At 38.1% G+C, this 23,508-nt stretch overlaps 1 protein-coding gene across 1 annotated transcript in view; it reads right to left on the minus strand.

The window, feature by feature from the left end:
* Positions 1-23,508, minus strand: part of Dpyd (dihydropyrimidine dehydrogenase) — a 1,202,971-nt gene that overhangs the window by 334,530 nt on the left and 844,933 nt on the right. Inside the window, exons 15-16 of the mRNA XM_045137960.1 lie at positions 12,877-12,945; positions 822-905 (exon numbers count right to left, since the gene is read on the minus strand). Coding sequence (XP_044993895.1) covers positions 822-905; positions 12,877-12,945 — 153 coding nt within the window. The remainder of the gene's footprint in view (positions 1-821; positions 906-12,876; positions 12,946-23,508) is intronic.

A 23,508-nucleotide genomic window follows, 5' to 3' on the forward strand; every position in this document is an offset into this window, starting at 1 on the left:
TTCAATGACTTGATAAGAAGAAAAGTTGACTAACTATGAAGCAAAAGGCCATGAGCCACATGTACACACAAAAGTGAACTTTTCAGGGCTACAAAATGGTGAGAAATCACAATTTCATAGTATTTTGTATACACTGTTTCCCTCCATGCATTGACGTGAAATTAGATGCAAAGTACTCCTGTTTTTCTCATTAAGCCTTCACATCTCCCCTTAACACATAGCACTATATCATGTTACATAAAGATGCAGTGTTTTTACATATTAATATATTATTTCACATTTATTCATTAGGTTTTTGAATGTATTTTAATATGAAGGTTCTATTTATTATTTCCCAAAATAAAAATAGCATCAGTCTTCTTTGCAACTCCCCAAACACAGTTAGGGAATAATGATCATATGCTAAAAAATGTAAAATGCAATTTGTGCTGTGCCCCATTTACTACAAAATCACTACAAACAATGCCTTCTGTACAGTATATTGCCCCAGGGAAACGGGATCAGAATCAGGAATGAATAAGGAACATTGCATTGGAAATCAGCTAATTCTGCTTCAGTGCTTTTAAAAACTATTTGTTATGATATTACTTCCTGTCAAGCACATAATGTGATATTTTCCTCAGTAAAACTAAACAGTTGCTATAATTCCAGTTTCCCTCATTTTCCACTTTTTAAGCACTAAATATTTAAACAATGCAGACCTGTACATTTCAAGACAGCTGTCAGAGCCATATATCTCCTTGTCTAAGATACAGAAATGACCCTTGTAGGAACTGTTATGTCACACTGACACACACGGTGGCAAATGCTGAGGTCCTTACCTGTCCACAAGCCAGGCCCATTCCTCTTTCTCCCATGCCATGTGGACACGATAAATTTAACTCGAGGGCGTCTGCTCCAGAAGCCTTTAAGACATGGAAAGAAAATGAAAGAAAAGGCAGCATTTTATTCAGCTAGCAATATTTTTTCAACACTGAAAGAAGATATTCACCCAATTTTAAATATATTGTTTTCCTACCATAGTATACAATGTCTCTCAAATAAAGGTGCAGATAACAACGACTACGAAATGTCCATTGAGTGCTTAAAAGGTACTACCTGTGGCTTTATATGCTTTATATGAGTTTCTCTAAGTCTCATAATCCTTGTGTTTTTATGATTTCTTTTCTACAGACAAGAGATAGGAAGAATGAGAGATTAAATGATAAATCTGGTTAGGGAGTTACAAAGCAGAGATTTTAACTCAGATCTTCTAGGCATCACATTTATTCTTTCCTAAACAGCTTCTATTTTTATAGAAATAAATCGTACTAATGCTGGATAATTGATATTTGGAGTAGGCATGCAAAGAAAAATGTAGTAGGCTATATTACATGAATAATGAATGGGTCAAATTAAAATTTTCTTAACTAAAAATCAATTTCATGATATTTAAAAATAGTCCATGCCAAGAAACATGAATTATTGTTTCATTTGACTTCAATAACTGTGATGGCTAATCTAGATTTTCAGTCTGACAGGATCTAGAATCAAATAGGAGACAAACCTCTGTTTAAGTATATATACATGAAGGATTTTCTAGACTAGGCTAACTGAGGTGGGCAGACCTATCCTAACACTGAGCGGCATCATTCCCTGGCCTGAAGTCCCAGACTGAACAAAATGTGAATATTGACTGAAAACCAGCATTCATCTGTTTCTCAGCCATGGGTGCTATGCAATCAACAACTTCCTACCCTTTCCCAGTAGGGCAGACTGCATCTCCTAGGACTCGAAGGCAAAATGAAGCCTTTCTCCCTTGAGCTGCTTCTTACCAGATATTGGTCACAGCTGTGAGAAAGGCAAGTAATGCAATAACTAAACAGAAATTCTTCTTACTTGATGTTAGTTAAAGTTAGTTAAAGGTGTTTCTTGCAAAGCCTGCTGATCTGGGGTTCAATTCCCAAGTGTGATAGCTTAAATCAGATGTCCAGTCCAAAGATGCATATGTTTTGAATGCTTGGTTCCCAACTAGTGGCAATTTGGAAAGTGGAGGCTTGCCGGAGGTGGTGTGTTTCTGGAGGCAGACTTAGGAGTGTTAGAACCAGCTCCCATTTGCTAGAGCTCAGCTCACTCTCTTGCTGCTATCTTCCACCTACTATGGAAAAACATGATGTAACATCATGAAGTATCCCCTAACAATTGTAAGCCAAAATCTTACAAAATCTTTCCTCCTATCAGCTGCTTTTGGTCAGGTGACTTGACAAAACAAGTGAAGATAACTACAAGTTCAAACTGGGCACAAGCATCTGGTGATGCTGTGAAGTAACAAGAGATTCTGGCGCACCCATTCACACACACGCGCAAATCAACATTAAAAAGAAATCCTTTGTATGTAAATCATTAATTTCTTAATATACAAATGAATCCTGCCAAAATGAACAGAATAGCACCAAGTGCTTAGAGGACTTTAGAATTCTTGGATAATCTGTAAAATACTGTAAGAATAAACAAAAAACTTCTTAGATTTGCTATAAATCTGAGAAATATAGGCTAAATAATTCAAGTTGTTCATTCTTTTACCTACTTATAGAATTTCTTCAACCCATAATTTCTTTGTAAGGTCATTTAGAATCTTGAACCAATTTCAGTAATAACATAACATTTATATTACTTCACACAAGACTTTTATGAAAATTAATTATGTACACAAGACTGTTCTTTAGGCAAAAGGTATTTTCCTCATACTTTCTCTTTATTCATAATTGTTTGGGAATTTAGCCTATTTAATTCTATGTTACAAATTTTAAATATGATCTCCACAAACTTACCTATAGCAAGTAGCTTTCTTGCCCACCTGCATCTGTATTTGTGAACGAGCCTGTTTTCTCTGCTGTACCTTTGTGAAAGTCCATTTGATCATGAGGCCTATTTTCCAATGTGAATGATGATGGTGCTTTCTATCCTAATCCAACTTTGAAATGTTTCATGGGACTTGAACATTACTGCAAATCATGATCCTTTCTTCCTGCTGGCTCATAGTGAGCACAAACAAGATACAGCTGCTGACCTCTGAGTTCTAATCCCAGGTCTGCTGCTGAGGAACTGGGGAGTCTTTGGGTGAGTCACTTAACTTTTCCTACCTTCGTCTCTTCAAGTACAAGGTCCAAGCAATATGATCTGCTTGTGGGCTTTGCTTAAATTTTACTTTGATACTTCAGGTGTTTCTTTTAGATTTACTTATTTACCTTAGATGGCAGCAATTAATATCAAATCAATGTCACTTTGGATAAGATGAATTTTTTGGCACCTTGTGTAAATTTATATTATTCCCACTTCACAGGCAATAAATTCAAGCATAAAAAGTTCAACAGATCTACCCCACAACTAATAATGGGAGTAGGGTCTTGTATCAATGTATTTTGAATCTAGGACCTACTATTATTATAACTTATTAGAAATCACTTGAACCTTAAGTGAAGTAAAAATATATGCATTCTCTCATTTGTGATCTGAGAGTTTATGTACGTACATGAAGTCACATATGTACCTATGTCATGAAAACAAAAGTAAAACTAAGGAACTGGAAGGGAATATTGCAGAGGGAGGGATAAGAAATTGCACAGTAGAAAGGTGTGGGAGGACCATGAGCAAAGTACATTATAATGTTGCATGAAAACGTCCTAGTGAAGTCTATTACTAGGTATAATGCATACACCAGTTTTAAAAGGCCACTTAATGGGAAGGAGAAATGGCTTACCAGTTGAAGGTTCTTGCTTGTAAAGTTGGTGTCCTGGGATTTAATTCCAAGGACCCATGTAAAGCCAGATGCATAAAGTGATGCCTGCATCTAGAATTCATTTATAGAGGCAAGAGCCTGAAGCATTCCACCCATTCTCTCTCTCTCTCATCCTCAGTCTCCCTCTTTCTCTCTCTGCTTATAAATAAATAAATAAATAGATATGAAATTTTAAGAAATGCCCACTTAAGACCTCAGGGATTGAATTCTACCTTCATCATACAAATGTTGTATACACTTGAACATATTAATTGCTTTTTCATAGTTTCCTCATTTCAAAAGGATGGCAAACTCATTGTATTGTTGCTGTAAGATTTACATAAATGTAGTAAAGCTAAACATTAGAATAGAATAGAAATAGAATTTTTAAGTGATCATTTCTTGGGAAACCATGGCTTTAATCTCTTTCAAAGTCCGACTGTTTTCAGTTCTTTAATTCTATATTTCTTATCCAGTCTCTACATGTATAAAAGATTTTTGTGAGTCACATATGTAAGGTAGTCTAGCCTATGGTAGTCTACAGACATTAAAAGAAAGAACTCATTTGCTCTGTGGCTGGAATTATTAGAAAAAAAAAATCATAGCTCTGCCTTCTTGTGGGTTTTAAACTTGAAGTGTAGATAAGCCCTTTAAAGATGACCTAATATATAGACTTATAAAGGACTCATGAAAATCTCTCCAAACATTAAACACATATACTAAAATGTATCAACCAAATAGATCTAGAGTAGCCTTTGGAATGCATATCTAGGCCTCATAAAGGTAGACAAGGCTGCTTGGTGACACATAAAGCCTAGATCCATTCATTTGACCTCTACTGAAATATTCCTGCCACAGGAGTCACATCACCTTACAAAGCAGTTAATTCCACTTCCAGGTAACTATAACCACTCAAAAGGCCCTAACTGCTGAATTAGCATGAAATGTTAAATTGCCTGAAATTAGACATGCATTGTTATTCCTCTTAGTCACAAGCATTTTAGCTTAGTTACTTAACCCAGAATTGATTTATCTCTCCTAAAAGTGATTGGTGGAAAATAACCAACTGAAGGCAAATACTTTATTTCTAATTTCCTACATCATATCTTTATCATCTATATAACTATAGTAAGTCCAGTATATATGTTAATAATTATTCTCTGGAGCCAGATTTCATGGGTCTGAATTCCACATTAACCTTACAAACATTGCTTAAATTTGAACAGTATGCTTTTTTAAAGTTTTCTTCCCAGCTCCTCTCTTTTATTACTTACTTATTTAATTAATTAATTTATTTATTCTTCTAGTGCTGAAGACCAAACCCAGGGCCTTGTGCTTGTTAGACAAGTGTGCGTCCACTGAGCTAAATCCCCAACCTGACTTAGCTTTCTTATTTCAAAAGAGTGGCAAACCCATAGTGTTGTTGTAAGGTGTACATAAATTTAGTAAAGCTGAACAACTTTGAACATTGACCACAACGATGCGAGTGCCATACAAGTGTAAGCAAATTCTAACCTCTCTGTATCCATTATTATCTGTTCCACAAACTTTTCAGACACATACATCGTCTGTGCATCTGGCTTACATCTTTTCTTGCCATATTCATTAAGATAGTCTTAATGTTCTTGTGACAGGCAGAGCAACATAGGTGGGGAAGTACATCTACTATACATGAAAACTTTGGGTGGGACATCTACCTGTAGGGACATTTGGTGGTGTATCATCCCCATGAGAGTGAAGGTTTCCAAGAGTCAAGGTGTGGAAGGATGTCAAAGACCAAAAAATTGTGGGCAGGGTTCCACATGGCATTGCATTAGTTACTTTCTCATTGCTGTGAACAAATACCTGACCAGAAGCAACTTAAGGATGGGAAGGGCTTAATTTGCCTTACAGTTCCAGGAGGATACATTCCATTATGGCACAGAAGGTGTGGGGGTGGGAGAGACAGCTGGTCACACTGTAGCACATTCTGGAAGCAGCTAGCAAACATGAATTTGTACCAGACTATAAGGACTGAAACAAGAAGTAGAGCTTGGTTATAAAACCTAATGGCCTGCCCCAGGGACCCTCGTTCAGCAAGGCTCTTCCTCCTAAAAGGTCCACAACCTTCCTGAACAGTGCCACCAGCTGTTGATCCAGTGCTCAAATGCAAAGTGTTCAAAAGAACAAAGTATTATGAGTCTATGGAGTCATTTTTATATTGAACCCATGACAGTTGTGAAAGGCATATTCTTGAGTTCGTTTTAATTTACTACGTTAAAAGGATGCATGAAGTCAAATGGTATTCTAAGTAATACTGCCTAATATCTTCATTTATTTTTAAGTAAAACTGGAGGTATTGACTTTCTCTTGCTAGGATCTAAATGCACCTGTGATGGACCTGGGACAGCGAGCTGAGGGACCATAGAGTTACTCCCTTCATCTATAGCTACTTACTGCACCTGTGCATATGATGTTGAGAACCTGGCTCCTATGTGCTGTATTTTGATCCTATATTCAATACCTGTTCTCCTCTCGACACCTTTCTTGTCTCATCCAACCAATGATGACCAGACTCTGTTAATTCCTCATCACGTTCCCACAGAAAAATCTTTATCTTTGGCTGTTACCCATAGTTCATTGGTGCAAATCCAACTTGTTGCAGTCAGGTTAGCATTGCTGGCAGAAATCACCCAACCAAAGCAGCTCTTGGGGAATAGGGTTTTATTTTGGCTTATAGACTCGAGGGAAGCTCTATGATGGCAGGGAAAAGCAATAGCATGACCAGAGGGTGGACATTACCTCCTGGCCAAGATCATCAGATGGGCAACAATAATAGGAGAGTGTGACTAACACTGGCAAGGGGAAACTGGCTATCATACCCATTAGCCCACCTCCAATAATACACTGCCTCCAGAAGGCGTTCATTCTCAAATCTCTACCAGCTGGGAACGTAGCATTCAAGATACCCAAATTTATGGGGGACACCTGAATCAAACCACCACAACCCTTCACTCAGAATTGAAAATTTAACAGAGAAAAAGACAGGGGTCTAAAGCCCCTTTGAGATTATTATGTAATAAGTAGGTAAAGTCACCATTACTAATTTCCAGTAATATCATTGTGAATCACACTTAATCAAATATTGTTGAGGAAAGGAGAGAAAGAGATCTACATTTTTACATAATTAAAAAATATTCTTAGCAAAATTTTAAGTTATAAAATCAAAATGAGGTATAGAAGTTTTGGGAGGGCATGTATATTGATAGATAAGGGGCTAGACATGGAAGTTTCCTTAACTTTGTGGTAAAATGGCCTTTGAAAGCGTGAGTATAGGAAGTAGAGGTGTAGGGCATGGGAATTTAATCGATTTACCTAGCTATAGATCTCAGAGATGAGGAAGAGGGAACATTGTGAATTTCAGGCCAAAGGAACTAGGCAAAAAATTTATGCTTAAAATGTGTTGGACGAGTTAAAAAAAATAGGGAAAAAAACAACAACAAAAAAAAAAAAAAACAGAGGTAGCCAAAATGCAGTGAATCATCTCAAGATAGCATGGGGAGGTAAAATGAGACCAAACCATGCATGAAGGATTTATGGGTCAAGTTAAGAATTTTGAACATAGGAAATATGAAAAGATCCTGGATCAATGATGCTATTGTAGATAAGCTTGGGTTAGGAGGGTGAGTGGCACCTAGTCTACATGCTTTCAAATGAAATGATTTTACTCTTCAACAAGGGTCACCATTTCCAAGCCCTAATCCCTACAACTGTCTTCACATTTGCTGTTAGCTCTTCACAGCCTCTCTGAAGAGAGGCTTGGGCTTTATCACAACCTCCCCTGTCCCAGAGCCTCCACTGCTCCTGCCTAAGCATGAGCTCCAAGGAGCCAGGCCTGATCAATAAATGCTGTATTATTTCTCCAATTATGAGTTTGGATGAAGTATTACACCATATATTATGGGGTCTGGATGCCCACAGTGATAGAGCACACAGCCAAAAGTACTGAGAAATGTCACAAATGCAGCGCAAGGTGCAAGAAAGAACCCTAGACATCTTTCTTACCCTTCTTGTTCTCTTAACTGCTGTGAGGTGGGAGAATCCTGCAGGGTCCTTCTTGTCCCATTGGCCCTGTTTCCTTAGGAAGCTGTTGCAGGGTCTGCAATCCATCCTTCTGCACTTTCTTTTCCTTTCTCCCCCAATTAATGTTTCCTTTTCACCTTACTTTGACATCTTTGGGATTGTATCCTTCAATAAAGGTTGCTTTCATTAACTATGATTCAATTTCTATTTTCTAGGCTTATACACACTAGAAGGAAATAGATTCACTATCTGTTTACAATCCAATAATGGAAGCTTTCAGTAATGGTTCACCCTGGGATGTACCTGATAACACAGGTAAACTGTGAATATGTCCACAGAGCTGAGGTTATTTCCTGTTCATTTTTGTACACATAGTGTGTGCTTTATAATTCTCTCTCTTTTGCATGAAATTAGAGTAACCGATCAATGTCATAGAAAAGTAGGAGAATCCACAATCAAATATCTGGATCAAGAAAATAGAATTTACCAAAAGTTTTGTACTGTGAAAACTGTCCAGGCACTTCCTTTTTTCTCATATGTTCAAAAGTCATGAAAAAATATAATAAAAATTAAAATACATATATTTAAAAGGGCTGGAGAGATGGCTTAGTAGTTAAGGCACTTGCTTATGAAGCCCAAGAACTCATGTTTGACTCTCTAGGTCCTACATAAGCCAGATGCATAAGGTGATGCATGCACACCAGGTACTATATTTTTCTGGAGTTCAACTGAATTAGCTAGAGGCCCTGCTGTGCCAACTCCCTCTCTCTCTCTCTTTCTTTGTATCTCTCTCATAAAAATAATAAAGATTAAATAAAAAACATGAAAATGTGGAGGCTGTGAAGGTGATGGCTCAGAAGGTACAAACTAGCAAAGCCCTTCAGGCCAGACTAATTCCTAAGCCACCCATGTAAGTTAGACACAATAAACAAACAAACAAACAAACATATGTGGTATAAGCATCTGGAATTGATTTGCATTGGCAAGAGGATCAGCACACACCACCCCCACACATATATAAATAAAGAAAAAAGCATGAAGATTCAAACTAGGCTGATGAAAGTACAAGAAAATCTATCCAGTGACTATATCATACAGTTAAGTAAATAGGGTTGATAAGGATCATAGGATCATTTTGTTTACAGGAGAAACAAATCTTGCTGAAGAATACGAGGATGAAATACAAGAGATCTGAGCATGCTATGACTTGAACATGCAGCATTTCATTGAACATTACTGTATATTTATAACGTACTTATAATCACACTTTTAAGCTACTCATGTGATCTTAATGTTTACTGCAAGTAGTGAAATAAGACTGAAGGAGAAATAGACAGTCAGCTTCTTTCAGGCAGTGAGTCATGGACAGAAGCTCAATGACGGTACAAGGCAATGCCATTCTGTCCATCTCTGCAAAGGTGAAACATGGGGCTGATGCTGCCTCTCCAAGATGGCTGCCAGTGACAGCTCACAGCAGCAACTTGCTGCTTCTTCAGTTGTCTCTCTGCTGAGTCCATTACCCAATCAGATCTTTGCCTCTACTGGAGGTCATCCACGTGGCCCAACCCTCTCTCTGTCTTCCTTTCACCCTGGGACCAGGCCTTAGGGTACAAAGGAATCTGTCCCTCCTGACTAGGTGGGTTGGGAAAAACATGTATCTTGAATTGGGTGTGTGTATACACATGCTCTCTTTCTGTCATGTTTTGGGAGTGCATTCTCACTTTGATTATAAGCAAGATTTATCTTTGATCTGAGTTCTTCACTATTTCTTTATTGTTTTCTTTTTTCTTTTGGTTTTTCGAGGTAGAGTCTCACTTTGGCCCAGGCTGACCTGAAAGTAACTATGTAGTGTCAGGGTGGTCTCGAACTCATGACAATCCTTCTACCTCTGCCACCCAAATACTGGGATTAAAGGCATGCACCACCACACCTGGCTCTCTTCACTATTTCTTTTATTTTTTTAAATATTTTTGTTCATTTTATTCATTTATTTATTTATTTGAGGGTGACAGAGAGAGAGAAAAAGAGAGAGAATGGGCATGCCAGGGCTTCCAGCCACTGCAAATTCCAGATGCATGTGCCCCCTCGTGCATCTGGCTAACATGGGTCCTGGGGAATCGGACTTTGAACTGGGGTACTTAGGCCTCACAGGCAAGCGTTTAACTGCTAAGCCATCTCTCCAGCCCCTCTTCACTATTTCTTAATCCTCTCTGGTTTGTTACTTGAAGGGGCATCAGTGTCTGCTCCTGTGTGTGTGTGTGTGTGTGTGTGTGTGTGTGTGTGTGTGTGTGAGTGTGTGTGTAACTGCTTCAGCCTTTTCCTAAATATCAATTTCCCCCTAAATAAACTCAGTAATTCACAATTTATTCTTCTCAAGTCTGTTTTATCAATTCTTTGTTAATAGGCTAAGGCTAAAGATCCAGAATTGAGATTCACAAGTTTGGGAGACCTCCTGGACCCCAAAATCTTGCATCACCATGGCAGACTCTGACAAAGCAAAGAATAGTGACTACTTCCTGTTAGCTATAATTCTCATTCCAAATACTTGAAAAGAAGCAATAAAGGCATATTTTCACCCATAGTTCAGAGGACATAATCCACTGTGGTGGGAAGGCATTATGGCAGGTGCAGCTCCTGTCTGTGGCAGTGAGAGGCTGCTTGCTCATAACTCTGTGGATCAGGAGGCAGAGAAAGTAGAGAAAGTAGAATACTGGCACTCAGAGGCACTCTTCCCCTTGACTGCCTGCAGCCAAGGTCCTCAGCTAATCCTGTCTGGAAGTGTCCTCACAGACCAACTATTGGGTGCCTAATGGCCTTACACATTTTTTAACCCATTAGACTTGACAATGGAAACTAACCATCACACTCTCCTCTTATAGTTTCTCATCATTATTACTGATCTGCCCATCTAGAGCCATTCTGGCTTCACACATGTTATTTCCATCTTCACATATAGCAGAAAGCTGATGCCAGATTTCCTCAACTTCCTATGGTCTAATGGAAAATGAATCCAGGGCTAGAGAGTTGGCTTAGTGTTTAAGGCATTGGCCTGTGAAGCCTATGGACCTAGGTTCAATTACCCAGTACCCACATAAGCCAGATGCATAAGAGGTACATGCATCTGGAGTTCATTTTCAGTGGCTAGGAACCCTGATATACCCATTCTCTCTTTATACCTGTTTCTCTCTTTCAAAATAAATAAAATTTGAAAAAAGAAAAATGAATCCATTTGAAGGAGGAACTTAAAAGTGTACACACCACATTAAATCATGTGTTGCTTGTCAGTATGTTATTCCTCACCCCTATTAACACACCACCAAAGAAATGTACTTGTTAGTTAGGATAGTAACTTTGAATGGAAAACATTTTTGTTGGTTCAATATGGTCTCTTCCATTGTAAGAAATCTGTTTTAACGGGTGGGTTCATATGAGCTGTGGTGGAATCCTGCAATAGATGCCACAGGGATGCAGAGGCCTGAGGATATTTCAGTCATGGGATCCCCCCAGACTAGTCCAGATTTAAGATAACAGGGAAGGTTGCTTTTTTAATTGAGATCATTTACAGCTTGACCTTCTTATATAGACATTGCTCACCTGTGAGATGTCACAGATTGTTCTGACTTAATAAAAATTAGTCTATTTTGTCAGGCATGGTGGTGCATGCCTTTAATCCAAGCACTCTGGAGGCAGAGGTAGGAGGATCGCTGTGAGTTTGAGACCACCCTGAGACTACATAGTGAATACCAGGTCAGCCTAAGCTAGAGTGAGACCCTACCTCAAAACACCAAAAAAAGAAAAGTCTATTTTCTCCATTATCCTTTTTCTTTTTGTTTTCTTTCTTGTTATTTACATTTTTATGGGGTATTTAGAAAGTGTTAGTATATAAAATGCAATTATGATACTGGAATGTGATAATATCTGCAATGGCTGGTACATTTAAAATAAAAAGCTTTGGGACTTTGTATGTAAATTTACCTATTTATAAATAAATATCCATTGCTGAAGAAAACAATTTTAAATATTTTCTTCTTACAGAAAGGGAGAGGCATGCGGCGTGATAAAGCCATTTATCATAGTCAGCTTAAAACTGGCAAGGCTCATGCCAAGCCTGGGCTCTATGGAAGATTTCATGGTCAATTAGGTAGATCCGTGTATAAAATGGCCCTAGCATAGAAGATCATGGAGCCAATTACAGATCATGTTTAATTTCACCCTCCTGAGTCCCAGAAGTAATCTTTCCCCTCACAGCTTTAAAATATCCAAACAAAATATTCAATCAACATTTCTGAACACTGTAGAGAGCATTATAATATCCTGTGAAGTAGAGTCAATTATTTCACAAGTCTTGTTAGGTTCCATCCCCTGCGTGGCTGAAAGCTTTTCACAAACCCCAGCTAGAAGCATCTTGCCTAGGTTGCATGACAGCATGATGGACATATGTGTATGATTTTAAGGATGTATTTTTCTATTTGAAATACAAATTTGAGGCCCATGCTTAGTTGTATGCATTTGTACAAGATTCAGTTTATATTATGGAGCACCTGCTGACTCGTGTTCCACTCAGCAGCATTCTGCCCACCATTTTATGGATGTTGGTATTCAAAAAAGAACAGTATTAAATGAACCTTTTACATTTTAAATATTCAAGAGTTTTATATTCAAAATTTCTTTTCTTACTGTCAACCTCGTTTGCCTAAAGGCAAAGTAAGATCAAGTTAGACTCTCAAAGGTAGAATTAAATTTTATCCTGGCATCCATCATAATATACAATTTGCTTAATATGCAAATATAGTTTATGGATTCAAAGAATAAAGGATTTTTAAGTACTGTATAAAATCCAAGGGACTGTTTTTATAGAATAGATTCCTTTTAAATTTACATTTCCATCATTGTAATGAAAACATATGGTAAACAAATTATAATAGAAATGGTTTAACTTACATTTTCAATTCAATTTTACTTCTGCTGTATTATTTTTCCTTGGCAGGTCTTTATTTAAAACTAATAAAAATAGGTGAGGTGAAATGAAATAAATATATATTAAAAATCATTATTACCTCAGCCATTCTAGATAGTTCCATCCAGTCATTTTTGTTGTAGCTGCACATGATGCTTGCGATCACAATCTTCACAAAGAAAAAGGAAAGAAAATCAGTTCAAGTCAGCTTTATGCTCCACACCAACATAATACTAAAGTATATTATAAAGCTATTCCCACTGTGTACATACTTTCATAATAGTAAATTATATTATAAATATGTTCATACTATGTCCACACCTTCACAATACTAAATTGCATTATAAATACGTTCATATCTGTGTACACACCTTCATCATACTAGACTACATTAATAGCATTAGTTTTCAACTTTTTAATGAAATCACTGGAAGAGAATAGTGCATAACAGTAAGGTACAAGATGACATAAGGAGCTTCAGACATATATGAAGAAATTCCTATTTTCTGTCACTGAACACTGAACAGCAGCTTTTTTAAAATCTCTTCTGATCCTTGAGTTTTTCCTTTTTAAAATATGAATAATAATATTGATTCTGTCATCTTTGATAGTTGCAGTGGGAATTACATACATGTTTGTGTTCATGTGTACAAGTGCAAAATTTGTTTAAATTCTACAATGCCATGGAATTACTCATTAATATGAAGACTGCTAGGGCAAAAATCTATGGGAAAGAAAAATATAGTATCTCCTTCAACAAAGCTTACTATATTATGTTTAATAACACCTTAGGTATTCATAGCATATTGTAGTTTTGAATAGTATTAAGTGACTTTAAGTTGTAGTGGATATTGATGAGTTAATAAGATCTTACAATGATCGTTCAGTGGAGTAAATATGAATATATGAATGTAGTATTACCAGTAAATATAAATGTATGAATGTAGTATTACCAGTACCTACAGACTAGAGCTCTAATTCCATCAACTTGGGATGTGGCCCTGGATAAAGGCTTGAGTTTCCATAATAGTATGTAAAAAACCAAGAATAGAAATTATTAACATTTTACAGTTCTTATGATACAGTGGGTATTACTGTGATTTTTTTTTTGGCTTTTTAAAAAAATATTTATTTATTTATTTAACAGAGAAAGAGGGAAAGAAAGAGAGAGAGAATGGGTGTGCCAGGGCCTCCAGCCACTGCAAATGAACTCCAGATGCCTGCGCCCCTTTGTGCATCTGGCTAATGTGGATCCTGGGGAATCAAGCCTGGGACCTTTGGTTTTCAGGCAAATGCGTTAACCACCATCTCTGGGACATGGGGAAAACCCAGCCCCTCCCTTCTGTCCTTCCAGGGCCTCCAAGCTCTGCCCTGAGCATGAGTCCCTCCTATGGGTTAGGCACCATTCCTCAAACAGGAACACCTTATGGCCCCATTGGGGTTCCTCTTCCTGTAAGAAGCTCTTTAGGAGACTTCCAGGTAGAGGTTTGCCCAGCTGCCCTCGACAAGAGAGACAGGCCGCTCTGTTGTCTTTACATCTATGTGACATAGGAGCATGCATTGTGCACCACTCTTGGGCTGGTGCATGAAGCAGCGAGATGCCAAGTTCCACCCACCATTCCCCAGCACAGCATTCTTCACTGTGGCAAGTGGGGTGGGGGCTTCCGGGGAGGCCTGGGGAGCCCCCTCCTATGGACCATGCTCCCAGGTACTGTGATGGTTTTTAATGTTACAAACATTTCGGTCATCACAATCTCATTTCCCATATCTTGCAGATAAAGATGCCAAAGTACTGTAATGTAATGCTCAATTTGGTGGTGAGGGACAGACTAGACTCAGGGGAGGGGATGCAACAGAGAGAGTGATTTTAGTCACTAGCCCTTGCTGGCCTAAAGTCCAAAGTAGAGACCAACAATTCATTATCATCATTGTCATTATTATTATTTTATTATTAGCATTCAGTAACTCTGAGATGAAGACACCAAGGCTTGATGACAAGCCTGAGGTCAGACTGTTGGCAGAGTCCGTTAAACGCCACTGAGCTCCCTCCACATACAGCTTGTCAAGGTAATATGAGTGTTTTCATCACCGGCAGAAGGACAGAAAGCTATGACAATGTTAGGGAGAGCATGTTGGTAGGCTGTAGATGCCATGTTGGTGTGGTGGCTTGAGTCAAATTTTCAGCATGATTTCATGTATTCTGAATGTCTGGACCACTGCTGATGGCAACTTGGGAGGTGGAACCTTGCTGGAGGAGGTGTGAGGCTGTACCTTAAAGTTTATTATCCTTTAGCTTGCCAGTGTTAGCTTACCCTCTTGATATTGATTTCTACTTGCTGTTACAAGGAGGTGATGTCCAGCCTCTGATGTATGATCTTTTCCCTGTCATCATGAAACTTCTCCTTGAGACTGTAAGGCAAAATGAAACCTTTCTTCCCTCCCATCAGCTACTTTTCATAGGGTGTTTTGTCCTAGCAATGAGATGGCAATAACAATCGGCATCATTCCTCGTTTCTTTTCCTTTTCTTTCTTTTGTTTTCTTGAGATCAGGGTATCATGTAGTCCAGGATGGCCTCCACCTCTCTGTATAGTCAAGGGCAACCTTGAACTTCTGGTCCTCCTGCCTCCACCTGCAAAGTGCTGAGATTGTAGGTGTGCACTATTATTCCAGGTATTCATCATTTTATCCTCGGAAACACACATCCTGCTTGCCACATAGAAAGGACCAACAGAATGAATGCATTAAAAGTTTGAGAGTGAAAAGTTGCTTTATAAGTTCTTCCTTTTTATAATTTTTTTTTTAAATTTATTTATTTGCAAGGAAAGAGAATGAGAATATGAGTATGCCCGGACCCCAAGCCACTACAAATGAACTCCAGATGCATACACCACTTTCTGCATCTGGCTTTACATGGGTAATAGGGAATCAAACCCGGGTCATTGAGTTTTGCAATCAAGCACTTTAACCTTTGAGCTATCTCTCCAGTTCCTTTAAGATTAAACAGAAATGAGTATCTGTGGTTTGGAAAGGAAAATCCAATGAATGTGATGAAAACTGCTGGCAAATTATCATAGAAACTGGAGTGAAAGATGATCAGGATTGAGGAAGTGTAAGTCCTGGTGATTGGAAAGATATCTTCTGTGTACAATATAGCTTTTATACTCATGAATTCATAGCAACTGTGGTTTCCTACACAAGAATGACTCTCTTAAGGCTGGAGAGATGACTGAGCAGTTAAAAGTACTTGCTTGTGAAGCCTGACAGCCCTTGTTCAATTCTCTAGTACCCTACATAAAGTCAGGTATATAAGGTAGCCCATGTGTATGAAGCTCGTTTGCAGTGGCAGGAGACCCCCCTGGTGTGCATGTGCCCATTCTCTCTCTGTCTCCCTCTTTCTCTGTTTGTGAATATAAATAAATGAAAAATTAAAAAAAAAAAAAGATTGAGCCGGGCGTGGTGGCACACACTTTTAATCCTAGCACTTGGAAGGCAGAGGTACAAAGATTGCAGTGAGTTCGAGGCCATTCTGAGACTACATAGTTAATTCCAGGTCAGCCTGTACCAGCATGAGACCTTATGTTGAAAAACAAAAAACAAACAAACAAAAAAAAGAGATTGAGCCTGTCAATACTTTTCCATCAATGGGGGAAGGATACATGAGACCTCACACTTTCAAGAGTAGTGAATGGCAGCTAATGGTTGCTAGGAGTGGAGGAGTCTGATTAATCAGTGATACAAGCACTAAAAACGTGCCTATTCCACAGTAAATACTTTCTACCCATGATTCTGCAAGCAGCATCAAGTTAACTCAATGGATAACAAAAAGGCATGAAAGTGAAATGGGAATTAATGGAGAAGATGAGCATTATGGAAGAGGTAGGGGAATGAGAGAGGATAATTTGGGGAAATAAGATCAACACTCATTATGTACCCATACAACAATGTCAAAAATGGAAGTTTAAATAAAAATTTAAATAAATATGCAATACTGATCAATTTGAGAGCAATTACAGACAAATCAAGAGATCTGTTGTGTTATCTTAGTGACAGAAACTCACACAGCATTAGTCAGAGGATGGACGGATGATGGCATACAGTAGTCAGGAGACCCCATGAATGTGGAAGGTGAAACTTCCAGCTTGCCTAATTTCCACTGGTTTCCATAAGGATTCAACTTTTGTGTCCATGAGGCTGCAGCTTTTGTGAATTAAGGAGAAAAATGAGAGAATGTTTTTATTCCATGGTCTTTTCTCCAGGGAAGAAAGTGAGAAAAAGGCACATTCCAAACTTCTTTAGTAAGCAGAAAGGGGTCACTGTGTAGATGGTGGTTTCAGTGACTGATGCTTTTCCTGCCCTTCCTTGGTGGCCTAATTATTCAGGGATGCCTGCCTCATTTTCCACTTAGAAAAGATGAATATTCAAGGATCATCGGATCCTCTATGACTAGAACTGATACTTTCTGGTTCTCCTTGGCAGGGAAGAAAGAAGAAGAGGAGGAACAGAAGGAGGGAGAAGGAAGGAGTAGAGGGAGTAGGGGAAGAGCAAAGAGGAAGATGAAAGGGAACAGAAAGAAGAATGCAGAGGACAAGATGAGGAATGGAGCCAAGGTACTAATGGGAATGGGGAGGAGGAGGTAGAAAAGAAGGAAGAAGAGACAGACATTACTATTCTATCTGAAAGAAGCACCTGAGATAAAACCTGGAGTCAGGTGACATTCCTATTGTCTTCAGAGTCCTCAGAGCAGAGGGGAAATAAGCCACAATCAGACAGCCAACTAACCTAAGGAATTATGGGTAGAGAGACCCAGAGGGGAGGTGTTGTATTGTTAGAAGGCAAAGACAAAGCCGGAAAGGTTGTAGTAGGGGAGACTACTGCTGTGGTGAAACTGGCAAGCAATAGACTTGAAGTTTTAGGCAGTTTTACTGATTAAGCCAAAGCAAATTTTGAAAGAAAAGATGACTAAAATGACAGAAACTATCTCTGCACATGAAATAATCCCCAGCAGACAATAAAACTCAATGAAGAAGTGATTACATGAAAATGACAGTCGCAAAGCATGCTCACCTGCTCCTCCAATGCATCTCTCAGGGCCAGAGGGAGGACAGAGAGAGCGGGAGGAGGGCCTGTAGTTGGAGGGATCCATTTACGTGTATGGACTGACCAGAGAAGTCCACTGCCCAGGCACCAGTGTTTCCTGTCATTGACCCTGGGGTATGATATATTCTCTCCACTAAAATCTAACAAGGCTTATCTTTTCAAAATGCCTTTTTTAATACTGATAAAACTGTATTTGCTTCAAATTTGTATTGATTGTGACAGTGTTGGTTAAAATCATCTTCTGCCCTATAGGGCTAAGAATCATGAGAAGCTATAATTGGGTTTGATGAAGACAAAGAAATTTCACCCAGATATCATCCTGGCTACAAGAGCATCAGTGACATCATACGCCTGCGGATGCAGCGGCAGGGTGTGGAAGACGCGAACTGACGGGTGGGCTAAGTTCTACTCTTCACGCCGGTTGTGCTGGGGTTCTAGGCTCTCACACAGTACCCAGTTCTCCTTTCCTGGTCTTTTTGAAACAGGTTCTACCTTCTTTCCCCCAAAGGTGGGTGAAAAAAAAATAACAACAACAAAAACCCAGTTTGTGCTAATGAAGGTCACCAGCAGGTTATATTGGTCTCGTCAAAGTCCTACCACCAAAGGAAAAACTCTTCTGCTTTTTGGTTGCTAAATTAGAATGAAGTATGCTTTGAGCTGTTAGTGACCACGAATTCCTCACTTCACCACCTCCCTAACTCTGCCCAGTGTTAGCTACACTGGGTGGGAGGCGGGGGTCGGTGAGGGTTGGTGGATAGAGGAAAGTGAGAAAGTGGAGAAGCAACAGGAGAGATCCATGTTATACTCAACTGAAAAGCTATGTCCTCATGAATGTATTTATTTATTTAATTCATTTTTAATATTTTATTTATTTACTTATTTGAGAGAGAGAGAGAGAGAGAGGGAGATTGTGCACGTCAGGGCCTCTAGCCACTGCAAACGAATGCCACCATATGCATCTGACTCATGTGCATACTGGAGAATAAAACCTGCTTAAGCTTTGTAGGCAAGTGCCTTAACCACTGAGCCATCTCTCCAACCCAATGGGTCTGTTTATGACAACTTGTAAATAATACTTTTAAACTAAAGTAACATATTATTTTCTGTCACCTCTCCTCTCAACAATTATTATATGTAAAACAAACATTACCACTTTTGAAATAACATGAGAATTTTTTTCATAATTAAGTAAATTTAAAGAAAAATATAACTTCATAAGTTATTTATAAACATGATAATTAAGTCTGAAGATATATGTTAATATTAGAGAGCTTAGTCTAGCATGGGTAAAGTCCTGCCTGAGCTCAGATTCATGTTGTGATAATTAGTCTAAGGATTCTAAAACCAAAGGACGGCTTATGAAAATACATAGTGCAATTCTTCTTCAGAGGAATCAACATGACTGAAAATTTATTTTCCTTTTCATTAAATGATACTCTGATTTTTCAAAGAGCTAAGCTAAAAATTATTAACACCAACAGGATACAGACATAATTTAATTTTTCTTTGATGATAAGAAAGTCCTTTAGTGCTTATCTGTACTCAGTTTTTAATCAAATAAAAGAAGACAGATTACTTTATTCCTATGGAATAGGAAAATTGATGAACATTGTATATAGGGAAATATGCTATGATACTATAAATGAATACTCCTCAAAACATATTCTTAAATCAAATTGCTGTACTAATATTACTTTCCCTGACATCAATATTCTCCTATATTAATATTTCACTTAATATATACCCTTTTTGGTACTTTATTTTGCAGCCACATTTTAAAGTATGGAATTTGAAGATAGGTGAAAGACAAATACTACACACTCGGACTTTGTCTGTTCACACCCTGCATTTTTCTAACCAATATCAGTTAAACAACTTTAGAAAGAAAAAAGAAAAATATACTGAGCTCTTACTAGGGAAACACTCAATAATACACAAAAATCAGGAGTGTAGTTCATTTACTTAAGGTCTTGATTCATCCAACAAAGATTATATTTGAGTACCTACTATATACCAATAACCATTCTAACTCAGAAACTGTACTTGAATAGTAATAGCAAGCAAGAGAATGCACTCATAGATCAAGAGTATTGTTATGGAGGAAAGAGGGAAGCAAGCATGGCAGAGAATGACTAGGGTGATGAACAGTACAGGATGGACAGTCAATAGACAGCTCCCTGTGTTGAGAAGCAAGAGATAAGACAGTGCCTCATGTTGAAGGACAGAATCAAGAATGAAAGTTAGCCTTCTGGTACTGGTCAGCAGATGGCAAAGTCGGAGTTGGAGATGAGAATTATTGTGGAAATTAGGGATAAATGTGTAAGTTACAGATACTTTAATATGTAATAACATTTAAAAACCAACTAACTAGATGAAAATTAAACCACCAGGGCTGGGGAGATGGTTTAACAATTAAACGCACATGCTTCAAGGGCCTGAAAGCCCTGGGTTCCATTCCCCAGTATCCACACAAGGCCAGGCACACACACACACACACACACACACACACACACACACAATAGCACATACATCTGGAGTCTATTTGTAGTGGCCAGAGCCATGGTGGGGCCATATTCTTTCTCTCCCTCTTCCTGTCTGTCTGTCTCTCTTCCTCAAATAAATTAATATTTTTTTTTTAAAAAAGAAAGAATCCAGGGTCTGGCCCAGAACTACAAGGGAATGCCAGAAGGCAATGCTGCAGAAAGTAAGCAGAGGGCTAGAGAGATGGCTCAGCCATCAGACACAGTTAAGAGATTGTTAGGGTGCTTGCTTGCAGGGCCTGACAACCTGGGTTCCGTTCACTAGTACCCAAGTAAAGCCAGGTATACAAAGTACTGTTTGCATCTAGAGTTCCTTTGCAGCCTGCAAGAATCCCTGGCATGCCTATTCTCTATCACCCTTTCTCTCTCTTTCTCTGCCTCCCTCCCTCTTTCTGTATTTGTAAATAAATAAATATTAAATCCAACAAACAAGCAGAAACCCATTTGGTGAATCCCTCTGAAGGTTTATAGACAAAACAGAGAAGTATTCACAGGGTTTGACCATACAAAGACCACTGACAACCTTCACAAGAGGGTTTTCATAGAAGTAGCAAGGTCAGAGGTCAAACTAGACTGGGTTCAATGACAAGAATATGAGTACATAAAGAAAGTGACATGCAAGTATCCCTCCAGGATTGGATAGAATAAAGAACAGAGAGATAAGGAAGCAGATGAAGGGCTGTGAAAAGTCAAGTGAGAGGTCCATTCGTGAGCATATTTTACACTATTGGACATGATATGAGAGAAAGTCTTGGGAAGGAAGAGGGCAGTGGAGAATATGGTGCACAGTAGAAGAAGAGTTCTCAGAGCCAGCAGAGGATTTATGTCTAGTTTAACAGGGTAGGAAGGGCTAGACAGAAAAAAAAATGGGTGTGGATAATCAGGCTTATAGACTTGGAATAGAAAAGATGAAACCATCCTTGCTTGTGCTTAAATTTTCTTTATGCAATAAAAAAAGTGTGGTCTCAGGTAGGAGAGATGCTTAATGCTTAAAAGGACCTGTTATCAAAGCCTGAGAGCCTAGGTTTGGTACCCAAGTACCCACATAAAGCAAGATGCACAAAGTGGAAAACGTGTCTGGAGCTTCTTTGCAGTGGCAGGAGGCCAAGGTGCTACCATACTCATTCTCTCTGTCTTCCTGTCTGTTTTTCTCTCTCAAGTAAATAACAACTTAAAAAAAAAATAAGTGAGGTCTTCAGCTTAGAGTCTTCCTGTCTGTTTTTCTCTCTCAAGTAAATAACAACTTAAAAAAAAATAAGTGAGGTCTTCAGCTTAGAGTAAAGAGAATCAAGGGCAGAGGTTTAGGACAGAGAGAGACAGAGACAGAGAGAAACAATTTAAAAGATGTGAAGTAAGCCTACTAGTTTATTGATCAGCTACTAAGATAAAAAGGCAGCTATATTGTTGGCTGTTAGGAAAATAGGTACAAATAAGTAAAATCAATAGAAATGAATGTACAGGATGATTTACAAAGTTAGAACACAGATTATATGGATGAACAAATAATATAGGTTTTATAGATTGTCTTAGAGTTGAGATACATTTTACTAAGGTTTTTATTGCATTAGTTATTAAAATTTGACAGTTTCATGAAAGATAATTTTTATTTTGAATTGTGCGTGGTAGACAGTGCTCTTGAAAAAAGTTATTTCCATAGTTTTGAGTTTCATTTTGGCTAATTAATAAAATTTAAGAAATGCATATGTTGTGTAAACATCTAAGTTTCATGAATTATTAAATTTTTAAACTACAATGAAATGCCAAATAAATAAATGTATAAATAAAATTTTGTGTATTTTTCCCAGAGGTGAATATTAATCTCAAAGAAGGGAGTATTAAATTATTTTTATTGTCATCCTCTAAAGCAAAAATCAAGGCCAATTACTTTCAGTATGATAATTCCATTTCTTTATGGGACAAATACAATGATTTTATGAAAGAGCATCCTAAACTGGAGTCTATGTACTGGAAATGAATGTGAAGAATTAGATTGAGCTTCCAGGGAGTTACAGATATGTTGTCTTGTGAATTTCCTATTGACTTAAAGACTATGCTTTAGCACACACATTGTCAACCATGCTTAGGTATTCAGTGACTGCTGCAAACTGCATTGGAAATCCAGTCAACAATTCAGCTTCAAGATAACTTAAATTTTTTAGTAGGGAAAAACTGCAAAGTGACACAGGTGAACAGTTGTAAATTACAAGAGGCAGAGTTAGGCTTCGTCACGCAATCTACAGAACCATTTGTCACGCTGCTGGGATTACACTGAAGATAGAAATCAGCATGGGGCATGTGATTTTCAGACCTTTAAACTAAGAAAATATGTTTATTAAACATTAATGTATACACTCAAATTTAAAATGTACTTTATGCCTTACTTCAATTAGTGAACATAAAATTAATGCAGTTTTCCTGATACTCCCATTATATGTCCTCATTTTTTTCTGGGTTTATTTATTTATTTATTTTTTTCTTGAGGCATTGTCTCACTCCTGGCCAGGCTGACATCAAAGTCACTGTCCTTGCACTCCTGGCAATCCTCCCACCTCAGCCTCCCAAGTTCTGAGATGGAAGGCGTTTGCCACCATGCCTTCACCTTTTCTTTCTGTTTAATGACCATAAATGAGAATAATATTTTTAAAGGTTCTCTATAAAATTACCATAGAAGTCTTTGTTTTATTGCTTTATGTTGGCATCCATGACTTGTTCATACACCTATTTTTAGTATAAGAAAGTTATGTTTAAAATTAAATGAGCCAGGGTTGGTGCTATATGCCTGTAATCCCTGTACTCAGAAGGCTGAGGCAGGCAATCCAGAGCTACATATTGAGACTCTGTTTAAAGAAAAGGGACTTTGTGGGACTTATGAAATGGCTTAGCAGTTAAGGTACTTGCCTACAAAGCCAAAGGACCTAGGTTCAAAACCCCAGAATCCATGAAAGCCAGATGCACAAAGCATTACATGTGTCTGGCATTCGTTTGCAGCAGCTGGGGGCCCTGGTGTGCTCATTCTCTCTCTCTCTCTCTCTCTCAAATAAATATTTTTTTTAAAAATTAAAAAAGAAGATAAAGTTTAATATATACCTTATTT

This window comes from Jaculus jaculus, chromosome 19, assembly GCF_020740685.1.
Source record: "Jaculus jaculus isolate mJacJac1 chromosome 19, mJacJac1.mat.Y.cur, whole genome shotgun sequence".
Classification (NCBI taxonomy): domain Eukaryota; kingdom Metazoa; phylum Chordata; class Mammalia; order Rodentia; family Dipodidae; genus Jaculus; species Jaculus jaculus.